The sequence below is a fragment of the Pristiophorus japonicus genome, chromosome 27 (assembly GCF_044704955.1).
Source record: "Pristiophorus japonicus isolate sPriJap1 chromosome 27, sPriJap1.hap1, whole genome shotgun sequence".
NCBI classification, from domain to species: domain Eukaryota; kingdom Metazoa; phylum Chordata; class Chondrichthyes; family Pristiophoridae; genus Pristiophorus; species Pristiophorus japonicus.
In genome coordinates this window covers 16,617,241-16,629,854 of record NC_092003.1, presented here as the reverse complement: position 1 = coordinate 16,629,854, position 12,614 = coordinate 16,617,241, and the positions used below count along the sequence as shown (strand labels likewise).

General features: G+C 54.1%; 1 protein-coding gene across 1 annotated transcript in view; it reads right to left on the bottom strand.

Moving 5' to 3' along the window:
• The window catches only part of LOC139239374 (atypical kinase COQ8A, mitochondrial-like), a 54,344-nt gene extending 43,328 nt beyond the window's left edge, over positions 1 to 11,016 (bottom strand). Inside the window, exons 1-3 of the mRNA XM_070868049.1 lie at positions 10,841 to 11,016; positions 3,860 to 3,987; positions 2,583 to 2,906 (exon numbers count right to left, since the gene is read on the bottom strand). Coding sequence (XP_070724150.1) covers positions 2,583 to 2,906; positions 3,860 to 3,985 — 450 coding nt within the window. The 5' untranslated portion in view covers positions 3,986 to 3,987; positions 10,841 to 11,016. The remainder of the gene's footprint in view (positions 1 to 2,582; positions 2,907 to 3,859; positions 3,988 to 10,840) is intronic.
• Between the last annotated feature and the right edge of the window lie 1,598 nt (positions 11,017 to 12,614).

Sequence of the window (12,614 nt, the reverse complement as noted above, 5' to 3'; positions counted from 1 at the left end):
GAAAAACATGAGACCCCTCTCCCTGCTCCTGCCCCCCTCCCCACTGCTCACCTCCCCTCCCCCTGTTCACCGCACCCCTCTCCCCCTGCTCACCCCCCCTCTCCCCCTGCTCACTCTCCCTCTCCCCCTGCTCACCCGCCCCTCTCCCCCTGCTCACCACCCCTCTCCCCCTGCTCCTCACCCCTCCCCTCCCCCTGCTCACCCCCCTCTCCCCCTGCTCACCACCCCTCTCCCCCTGCTCACCACCCCTCTCCCCCTGCTCACCACCCCTCTCCCCCTGCTCACCCCCCCTCTCCCCCTGCTCACCACCCCTCTCCCCCTGCTCCTCATCCCTCCCCTTCCCCTGCTCAGCCCCTCCAACAACCACCCTCCACTTAACTAAGTATCTAACCCCCTGTACCTGCCTTGGGAGTGTGTGATGGGACAGTGTAGAGGGAGCTTTACTCTGTATCTAACCCCGTGCTATACCTGCCCTGGGAGTGTATAATGGGACAGTGTAGAGAGAGCTTTACTCTGTATCTAACCCCATGCTGTACCTGCCCTGGGAGTGTTTGATGGGACAGTGTAGAGGGAGCTTTACTCTGTATCTAACCCTGTGCTGTACCTGCCCTGGGAGTGTTTGATGGGACAGTGTAGAGGGAGCTTTACTCTGTATCTAACCCTGTGCTGTACCTGCCCTGGGAGTGTTTGATGGGACAGTGTAGAGGGAGCTTTACTCTGTATCTAACCCCGTGCTGTATCTGCCCTGGGAGTGTTTGATGAGACAGTGTAGAGGGAGCTTTACTCTGTATCTAACCCCCTGTACCTGCCCTGGGAATGTTTGATGGGACGGTGTAGAGGGAGCTTTACTCTGTATCTAACCCCCTGTACCTGCCCTGGGAATGTTTGATGGGACGGTGTAGAGGGAGCTTTACTCTGTATCTAACCCTGTGCTGTACCTGCCCTGGGAGTATTTGATGGGACAGTGTAGAGGGAGCTTTACTCTGTATCTAACCCCCTGTACCTGCCCTGGGAGTGTTTGATGGGACAGTGTAGAGGGAGCTTTACTCTGTATCTAACATCCTGTACCTGCCCTGGGAGTGTGTGATGGGACAGTGTAGAGGGAGCTTTACTCTGTATCTAACCCGTGCTGTACCTGCCCTGGGAGTGTTTGATGGGACAGTGTAGAGGGAGCTTTACTCTGTATCTAACCCCCTGTACCTGCCCTGGGAATGTTTGATGGGACGGTGTAGAGGGAGCTTTACTCTGTATCTAACCCCCTGTACCTGCCCTGGGAATGTTTGATGGGACGGTGTAGAGGGAGCTTTACTCTGTATCTAACCCCCTGTACCTGCCCTGGGAGTGTTTGATGGGACAGTGTAGAGGGAGCTTTACTCTGTATCTAACATCCTGTACCTGCCCTGGGAGTGTGTGATGGGACAGTGTAGAGGGAGCTTTACTCTGTATCTAACCCGTGCTGTACCTGCCCTGGGAGTGTTTGATGGGACAGTGTAGAGGGAGCTTTACTCTGTATCTAACCCCCTGTACCTGCCCTGGGAATGTTTGATGGGACGGTGTAGAGGGAGCTTTACTCTGTATCTAACCCTGTGCTGTACCTGCCCTGGGAGTGTTTGATGGGACAGTGTAGAGGGAGCTTTACTCTGTATCTAACCCCGTGCTGTATCTGCCCTGGGAGTGTTTGATGAGACAGTGTAGAGGGAGCTTTACTCTGTATCTAACCCCCTGTACCTGCCCTGGGAATGTTTGATGGGACGGTGTAGAGGGAGCTTTACTCTGTATCTAACCCCCTGTACCTGCCCTGGGAATGTTTGATGGGACGGTGTAGAGGGAGCTTTACTCTGTATCTAACCCTGTGCTGTACCTGCCCTGGGAGTGTTTGATGGGACAGTGTAGAGGGAGCTTTACTCTGTATCTAACCCCCTGTACCTGCCCTGGGAGTGTTTGATGGGACAGTGTAGAGGGAGCTTTACTCTGTATCTAACATCCTGTACCTGCCCTGGGAGTGTGTGATGGGACAGTGTAGAGGGAGCTTTACTCTGTATCTAACCCGTGCTGTACCTGCCCTGGGAGTGTTTGATGGGACAGTGTAGAGGGAGCTTTACTCTGTATCTAACCCCCTGTACCTGCCCTGGGAATGTTTGATGGGACGGTGTAGAGGGAGCTTTACTCTGTATCTAACCCCCTGTACCTGCCCTGGGAATGTTTGATGGGACGGTGTAGAGGGAGCTTTACTCTGTATCTAACCCCCTGTACCTGCCCTGGGAGTGTTTGATGGGACAGTGTAGAGGGAGCTTTACTCTGTATCTAACATCCTGTACCTGCCCTGGGAGTGTGTGATGGGACAGTGTAGAGGGAGCTTTACTCTGTATCTAACCCGTGCTGTACCTGCCCTGGGAGTGTTTGATGGGACAGTGTAGAGGGAGCTTTACTCTGTATCTAACCCCCTGTACCTGCCCTGGGAATGTTTGATGGGACGGTGTAGAGGGAGCTTTACTCTGTATCTAACCCGTGCTGTACCTGCCCTGGGAGTGTTTAATGGGACAGTGTAGAGGGAGCTTTACTCTGTATCTAACCCGAGTTACCGTTTGCCGGGGAGCCGGTTGGCATGAGGTCAGTCTGGTGCCACGGGCCTTCTGGAGATCCTGGGCGGTCAGGGTGCGGACAGCCGTGGAGTTCTGTCGGAGGAAGCTGGCGCTGCCAATACTGGCGCGGACGAACGGTGTGCCATGCTGCTGGGGGGACGTCACTGCGTCTCTGAAGCGTGGGATGTGGGCCGAGGCTGTGCAGCCCCCCGACCCGCGAGAGGGCCGCTCCCCGCATCCGCGGCATGTGCAGTGACCGGGTGACATCCAGTGGCAGCGGCTCCTGATCTCCCACTCCGTCCTTGGCCAACGACCGCACCGATCCTGCACCGGAAAACATGATTAGTGTTCACCAAAGGGATCTGTAGCCCTAACCCCGCCCACTTACCCCGAACCCTGCCCACTTACCCCTAACCCCGCCCACTTACCCCTAACCCCGCCCACTTACCCCTAACCCCGCCCGCTTACCCCGAACCCTGCCCACTTACCCCTAACCCCGCCCACTTACCCCGAACCCTGCCCACTTACCCCTAACCCCGCCCACTTACCACTAACCCCGCCCATTACCCTAATCCTGCCCCCTAACCCTAACCACGCCCCCACCCCTAGCCCCCCCATCCCTAACCCCCACACTGATAACCATAACCCGCCCCCTAACCTAACCCCGCGCCTTTGACCCTAATCTGCCCATTACCCTAAACTCGTCCCCTTACCCCTAACCCCCACACTGATAAACATAGCCCCTAACCTGTCCCCTAACCCCTCTCCCTTATCACAAACCCTCACCCCAAAAACCCTAACCCCGCCCACTTACCCCAACCTCTAAACAACTTCTGTAACCCCAACTCCGCCCACTTACTCCCAACTCCACCCACTTACCCCCCAACTCCGCCCACTTACTCCCAACTCCGCCCACTTACTCTTACTCCGCCCACTTACCCCCCAACCCCGCCCACTCACCCCCCAACTCCGCCCACTTACTCCCAACTCCACCCACTTATCCCCCAACCCCGCCCACTTACCCCCCAACTCCGCCCACTTACCCCATATCAATCCCAAAAACCCAATCCCACCCACTTACCCCTAAACCTGACCACTTACCCCTAGGCCCATACCAATAACCCTAACCGTGCCCACTTACCTGTAACCCTGCCCCTTAATTCCACCCCTAACCCAGTCCGTTACCCCAACAGTCTGCTATCTTATTGTACCCGATTAAATCTCTGATGCCCCCCCCCCTCCACCCCCGCCGACTCCCCCAGGTCGCGCCGTCTCACCTGTGTCGAATTAGCCAGGCTCCTCGCTACGGCAACCGAGGCCTGCGTGTAGGTCAAGCCGGGCCTCAGGGCTCGGGCCTTCACCTCGCCGAATGCCCTCCTCAGCACAGCCACCATAAGAGCCATGTCTGGAAAAATAAACCCGGGGGGCGGGGGGGGGGAAGCATCAGAGGTCAGCATGGCAGTCCCAGATCCACCTCAGAACATCGTAATGCTGGCCATTTGCCACGCTTTTTCTTGTTGAGGGGGGCGTCGCTACGGAGACAAGGCGATCCACAACTCTCCTAGTGCTACTGAAAGGCCTCAGGCCTTGTAGCTTCAATAGAGGGCTTTCACTACTGGTGTGCATGCTGGGAAAGTCCCTCCACCATGGCATGATGCGAGCTTTCCCCTTTCACTCTCCCAGCATCATAAGACAATTCGCGGCTGGGAGAAACAGTTGGAAAGAGAAGAAGACTGGTGAACCACCCACCAGAAACCATCAGCCAAGAGCCCATTCTTCCCGTGTGGCCCTGGCCCATTCGGCCAGCGGAGGACAACGCAAGGACAGCGGGGAGAACTCCCCTGCTCTTCTTCCAATAGTGGATGTGGGATCTTTTCCATCCACCTGACAGAGCAGACAATGTCTCATCTGAAAGACCTCTGACAGTGCAGCACTCCCTCAGTACTGCCCCTCCGACAGTACGGCACTCCCTCAGTACTGCCCCTCCAGCAGTGCGGCACTCCCTCAGTACTGCCCCTCCAACAGTGCGGCGCTCCCTCAGTACTGCCCCTCTGACAGTGCAGCATTCCCTCAGTACTGCCCCTCCAACAGTGCGGCAGACCCTCAGTACTGCCCCTCCAGCAGTGCGGCACTCCCTCAGTACTGCACCTCCGACAGTGCAGCACTCCCTCAGTACCGCCCCTCCGACAGTGCGGCGCTCCCTCAGTACTGCCCCTCCAGCAGTGCGGCACTCCCTCAGTACTGCACCTCCGACAGTGCAGCACTCCCTCAGTACTGCACCTCCGACAGTGCAGCACTCCCTCAGTTCTGCCCCTCCGACAGTGCGGTGCTCCCTCAGTACTGCCCCTCCGACAGTGCGGCGCTCCCTCAGTACTGCCCCTCCAGCAGTGCGGCACTCCCTCAGTACTGCACCTCCGACAGTGCAGCACTCCCTCAGTACTGCCCCTCCAGCAGTGCGGCACTCCCTCAGTACTGCACCTCCGACAGTGCAGCACTCCCTCAGTACTGCACCTCCGACAGTGCGGCGCTCCCTCAGTACTGCCTCAGAATTCTCTACCCCAGAGGGCTGTGGAGGCTCAGTCGTTGAGTATATTCAAGACAGAGATCGATAGATTTTTGGATATTAAGGGAATCAAGGGATATGGGATAGTGCAGGAAAGTGGAGTTGAGGTCGAAGATCAGCCATGATCTTATTAAATGGCGGAGCAGGTTCAAGGGGCTGATTGGCCGACTCCTGCTCCTAATTCTTATGTTCAATTAGGGATGGACAGTAATTGCCGACCTTGCCAGCGATGCCCACACCCTGTGAACAAACTTTTTAAAAGTAGATAATGATGGGGATGGTTATAGGCTTCAGGATGACACAGACAGGATGATGAAATGGGCTGAAGCGTGGCAGATGCAGTTCAATGCGGAGAGGTGTGAAGTGATGTACCTTGGGAGGACTGATATGGAAAGACAGCAAACTATAAATGGCACGGTTTTATAAAGTGTGGATGAGCAGAGAGGCCTTTGTGTCCATGTACACAAATCCTTAAAGGTGGGAGGATGAGGTGGTTAAACAAGCATGTGGGTCACTTGGGTTTATAAATAGAGGAATAGAATATAAAGGCAAAGCGATCAGGCTGGAACTTTATAAATCACTGGTTAGGCCTCAGTTGGAGCACTATGGGTAATTCTGGGCACCACACCAGGACAGATGTAACGGCCTTAGAGAGGGTACAGAGCGGGCTTACCCGGATGGTGCCAGGGAGCAGGGACCTCAGTTACGAGGAGATGGGACTGTTCTCCTTGGAATAGAGAAGGTGAAGAGGTGACCAAATAGAGGTTCTTAGGATGATGAGAGGTTTTGAGTAAATAGGGAAAATATGATTTCCTCCGGTGAGAAGGCCAATAACCGAGGTCACAGATTCTAAATGACTGGAAAAAGGTGTGGAGGGGCGATGAGGAGCAATGTTCTGACTGGGAGAGCTGTGGGGATCTGGAACACTCCCCCGAGATGGCGGTGGGAGCTGATTCCATCAATAATGTTCAACGGGAGTTGGACGGGTTCCTGAGGGTGTGGAGCTGACAGGGTTAGGGACAGAGAGTGGGGAGGGCGTATGGGACTGAGCACCACTGCTTTTTCACAGGAACGACGGGCCGAATGGCCTCCTCCTGTGCTGTAAGATTCGATGCTTCTAAACATACACAGTGTCAGCCAGGGCTCAGGGGGTAGCATTCTCGCCTCTGAGTCAAAAGTTCAGAGTTCAAGTCCCACTCCAGCGACTTGAGCCCCATAATCTAAGCTGACATGCTAGTGTAGTGCTGAGGGAGCACCACACAGTCGGAGCGGCAGTACTGAGGGAGCGCCGCACTGTCGGAGGGGCAGTGCTGAGGGAGCACCGCACTGCCGGAGGGGCAGTACTGAGGGAGCGCCGCACTGTCGGAGGGGCAGTACTGAGGGAGCGCCGCACTGTCGGAGGGGCGGTACTGAGGGAGCACCGCACTGTCGGAGGGGCGGTACTGAGGGAGCGCCGCACTGTCGGAGGGGCAGTACTGAGGGAGCGCTGCACTGTCGGAGGGGCAGTACTGAGGGAGCGCCGCACTGAGGGAGCGCTGCACTGTCGGAGGGGCAGTACTGAGGGAGCGCTGCACTGTCGGAGGGGCAGTGCTGAGGGAGCGCTGCACTGTCGGAGGGGCGGTACTGAGGGAGCGCCGCACTGTCGGAGGGGCGGTACTGAGGGAGCGCCGCACTGTCGGAGGGGCAGCACTGAGGGAGCGCTGCACTGTCGGAGGGGCAGTACTGAGGGAGCGCCGCACTGTCGGAGGGGCGGTACTGAGGGAGCGCCGCACTGTCGGAGGGGCAGCACTGAGGGAGCGCTGCACTGTCGGAAGGGCAGTACTGAGGGAGCGCCGCACTGAGGGAGCGCTGCACTGTCGGAGGGGCAGTACTGAGGGAGCGCTGCACTGTCGGAGGGGCAGCACTGAGGGAGCGCCGCACTGAGGGAGCTCCGCACTGTCGGAGGGGCAGTACTGAGGGAGCGCCGCACTGAGGGAGCGCCGCACTGTCGGAGGGGCAGTACTGAGGGAGCGCTGCACTGTCGGAGGGGCAGCACTGAGGGAGCGCTGCACTGTCGGAGGGGCAGTACTGAGGGAGCGCCGCACTGAGGGAGCTCCGCACTGTCGGAGGGGCAGTGCTGAGGGAGCGCCGCACTGTCGGAGGGGCTGTACTGAAGGAGCGCTGCACTGACGGAAGTTCTGGCTTTCAGATACGATGTTAAACCGAGGCCCCGTCTGCCCTCTCAGGTGGACATAAAAGATCCCATGGCACTATTTCGAAGAAGAGCAGGGGAGTTATCCCCTGTGTCCTGGGGCCAATATTTATACCTTAATCAACATAACAAAAACATTATTATGGTTATTATCACACTGCTGTTTGTGGGAGTTTGCTGTGCCCAAATTGGCTGCCACGTTTCCCACATTACAACAGTGACTACACTCCAAATGTACTTCATTGGCTGTAAAGTGCTTTGAGACGTCCGGAGGTTGTGAAAGGCGCTAAATAGATGCAAGTCTTTCTTTCACACTGCACACACACAAATACACATAACAGCTTGTATTGTTATAGCGCCTTTCACGTAATAAAATGTTCCAAGGTGCTTCACAGGATTGTTATAAGACAAAAATTTGACACAGCTTCATAAGGAGAAATTAGGGCAGGTGACCAAAAACTTGGTCAATGAGGTAGGTTTTAAGGAGCGTCTTGAAGCAGGAGAGAGGGACGACGAGGTTTAGGGAGGGAGTTCCAGAGCTTGGGGCCCAGGCAGCTGAAGGCACGGCCTCCGATGGTGGAGCGATTATAATCAGGGATGCTCAGGAGGGCAGAATTGGAGGAGGACAGAGATCTCTGAGGGTTGTGGGGCTGGAGAAGGTTACAGGGATAGGGAGGGGCGAGGGCCATGGAGGGATTTGAACACAAGGATGAGAATTTTAAAATTGAGGCGTTGCTGGATTGGGAGCCAATGTAGGTCAGCGAGCACAGGGTGGCCGGGGGGACGGGGGGGTTAGTGGTGATTGGTGAGCAGATTTCGAAGCATAGATTCATAGAAATTTACAGCATGCAAGGAGGCCATTTCGGCCCATTGTGTCTGCACCGGTGTGAGTTAGGACACGGGGCAGCCGAGTTTTGGATCACCTCTAGTTTACACAGGGTAGAATGTGGGAGGCCAGCCAGGTGTTCGTTGGAATAGTCAAGTCTAGAAGTAACAAGGGCACAGATTAGAGTGTGTTAGGGAAATTGATGGGATTGAAAGACGATAAATCCCCGGGGCCTGATAGTCTGCATCCCAGAGTACTCAAGGAAGTGGCCCTAGAAATAGTGGATGCATTGGTGATCATTTTCCAACAGTCTATCGACTCTGGATTAATTCCTATGGACTTGAGGATAGCTAATGTAACACCACTTTTTTAAAAAGGAGGGAGAGAGAAAACGGGTAATTATAGACCGGTTAGCCTGACATCAGTAGTGGGGAAAATGTTGGAATCAATCATTAAGGATGAAATAGCAGCGCATTTGGAAAGCAGTGACAGGATCAGACCAAGTCAGCATGGATTTATGAAAGGGAAATCATGCTTGACGAATCTTCTGGAATGTTTTGAGGATGTAAGTAGCAGAATGGACAAGGGAAAACCAGTGGTGTATTTGGACTTTGAAAAGGCTTTTGACAAGGTCCCACACAAGAGATTGGTGTGCAAAATCAAAGCACATAGTATTGGGGGTAATGTACTGACGTGGATAGAGAACTGGTTGGCAGACAGGAAGCAGACAGTCGGAATAAACGGGTCCTTTTCAGAATGGCAGGCAGTGACTAGTGGAGTGCTGCAGGGCTCAGTGTTGGGACCCCAGCTCTTTACAATATACATTAACGATTTAGATGAAGGAATAGAGTGTAATATCTCCAAGTTTGCAGATGACACTAAACTGGGTGGTGGTGTGAGCTGTGAGGAGGACGCTAAGAGGCTGCAAGGTGACTTGGACAGGTTAGGTGAGTGGGCAAATACATGGTAGATGCAGTATAATGTGGATAAATGTGAGGTTATCCATTTTGGGGGCAAAAAAAGGCAGAATATTATCTGAATGGCGGCAGACTAGGAAAAGGGGAGGTGCAATGAGACCTGGGTGTCATGGTTCATCGGTCACTGAAAGTGGGCACACAGGTACAGCAGGCGGCAAAGAAGGCAAATGGTATATTGGCCTTCATAGCTAGGGGATTTGAATATAGAAGCAGGGAGGTCTTAATGCAACTGTACAGGGCCTTAGTGAGGCCTCACCTGGAATATTGTGTTAGTTTTGGTCTCCTAGTCTGAGGAAGGACGTTCTTGCCATTGAGGGAGTGCAGCATAGGTTCACCAGACTAATTCCAGGGATGGCTGGGCTGTCATATGAGGAGAGACTGGATCAACTGGGCCTTTATTCACTGGAGTTTAGAAGGATGAGAGGGGATCTCATAGAAACATATAAGATTCTGACGGGACTGGACAGGATAGATGCGGGAAGAATGTTCCCGATGTTGGGGAAGTCCAGAACCAGGGGTCACAGTCTAAGGATAAGGGGTAGGCCATTTAGGACTGAGATGAGGAGAAACTTCTTCACTCAGAGAGTTGTTAACCTGTGGAATTCCCTGTCGCAGAGAGTTGTTGATGCCAGTTCATTGGATATATTCAAGAGGGAGTTAGATGTGGCCCTTATAGTTAAGGGGATCAAGTGGTATGGAGAGAAAGCAGGAAAGGGGTACTGAAGGAATGATCAGCCATGATCTTATTGAATGGTGGTGCAGGCTCGAAGGGCCAAATGGCCTACTCCTGCACCTATATTCTATGTTTCTATGTTTCAGCAGCGGATGAGCTGAGCAGGGGCGGAGACGGGCGATGTTCTGGAGGTGGAAATCGGCGGTTTTAGTTATGCTGCGGATATGTGGCCGGGAGCTCATTCAGGATCAAATATGACAGCTAGGTTGCGAACAGTCTGGTTTAGCCTCAGACAGATGCCAGGGAGAGGGATTAAGTCAGTGGCTAGGGAACGGAGTTTGTGGCTTGGACCAAAGACAATGGCTTCGGTTTTCCCAATATTTAATCGGAGATTGTGTATGTGTTTGCACGCACACACACACTCACACACACAGATACAAATACCCGCACAAAACCAAACACACAAATACACACACACACACAGATATACCCATACATACACACATATACACACACACATACATACACACATACATACACACACACACATACACACACACAAATACCCACACACAAATACCCACATACATACATACACACACAAATACCCACACACACAAATACCCACACACATACACACAAATACCCACACACATACCCAAACACAGATACACACACACATACCCAAACACATAGATACACATACACACATACCCAAACACATAGATACACATACACACACACACACACACAGATGCCCACACACACACACAGATGCCCACACACACAAATACCCACACACACAGATACACACACAAATACCCAAACACACAGATATACACACAAATACCCAAACACACAGATACACACACACATACAAAACCAAATACACAAATACCCAAACACACAGGTACACCGATTCACACACAAATACATACATACAATGAACCAAACACACACACACATACAAACACACAAATAACCAAACACACAGATACTCCAAGATGCAATGTAGACAATATACTCACCCGCCTGCTTTTCTCCCTGGCGGTGGGAGAGAGTTAGCGCTGGGACCCTAGAGAGCTCCTGTGTTGTGTGTGGTTTAGCCGCACGGTTAGTTGCGGTGAGTTGGGAGCCTGTCCCTCACAGCCCGGGCACTGAGCATCAGCGGGGCCCGGGGATCGCTGCACATTGCCTCTCTCGCCCTTCCTCCTGTGTCTGGAGTGCAGCTCGCAGCCGATGCGCAGGATGGCACGTACCAGACGCAAGCACAAACCCAACCCAGGATTAACGTCCAGTCACCCTCCCCTCGCCATTCCCGCTCCAAAGAGCAAATCCTCCCGTTAAACCTGCACCTGTTATCCAGGAGAAGTGCAACACAGGAATTACAGCTAAATTGCACTACGGGCTGCAAACTTACATACCTGGGGTGGAGAATGCAGCCAATTATATCACACTCCATTGAAATTCACAAGCCACACATATATTTATATACAGCCATTAATATTAACAGTGTTCAGTCACACTCTAGCCTTACAAGATTTGAAGCATCATTAATTATATTCGACCCGTTATTTACATTATAAAAAGGATTTGTGACACTTTTTACAACCTCAAGAACTCCCAAAGCACTTTACAATGAAGTACTTTTTGGAGTGTAGTAACTGCTGTAATGTGGGAAACGCGGCAGCCAATTTGTGCACAGCAAGCTCCCACACACAGCAATGTGATAATGACCCACATCATCTGTTTTTAATTATGTTGGTTGAGAGATAAATATTGGTCCCAGGAAACCGGGGAGAACTCCCCTGCTCTTCTTCCAATAGTGGCCGTGGGATCTTTTACATCCACCCGAGAGGGCAGATGGGGTTCTCGGTTAAACGCCTCATCCGAAAGACGGCACCCCCGACAGTGCCATGCTCCCTCAGTACTGCCCCTCCAACAGTGCGGCGCTCCCTCAGTACTGCCCCATCCAACACCCTCAGTACTGCCCCTCCAACACCCTCAGTACTGCCCCTCCAACAGTGCGGCGCTCCCTCAGTACTGCCCCATCCAACACCCTCAGTACTGCCCCTCCGACAGTGCGGCGCTCTCTCAGTACTGCCCCTCCAACAGTGCGGCACTACCTCAGTACTGCCCTTCCAACAGTGCGGCGCTCCCTCAGTACTGCCACTCCGACAGTATGGCGCTCCCTCAGTACTGCCACTCCGACAGTGCGGCACTCCCTCAGTACTGCCCCTCCGACAGTGCGGCACTCCCTCAGTACTGCCCCTCCGACAATGCCTTGCTCCCTCAGTACTGCCCCTCCAACAGTGCGGCGCTCCCTCAGTACTGCCACTCCGACAGTATGGCGCTCCCTCAGTACTGCCCCTCCAACAGTGCGGCGCTCCCTCAGTACTGCCACTCCGACAGTATGGCGCTCCCTCAGTACTGCCCCTCCGACAGTGCGGCGCTCCCTCAGTACTGCTCTTCCGTCAATGCTGTGCTGCCTCAGTACTGCCCCTCCGACAGTGCGGCGCTCCCTCAGTACTGCCCCTCCGACAGTGCGACGCTCCCTTACTACTGCCCCTCCAATAGTGCGGTGCTTCCTCAGTACTGCCCCTCCGACAGTGCGGCGCTCCCTCAGTACTGCCCCTCCGACAGTGCGACGCTCCCTCAGTACCGCCCCTCCGACAGTGCCGTGCTCCCTCAGTACTGCCCCCCCGACAGTGCGGCGCTCCCTCAGTACTGCCCCTCCGACAGTGCGGCGCTCCCTCAGTACTGCCCCTCCGACAGTGCGGTGCTCCCTCAGTACTGCCCCTC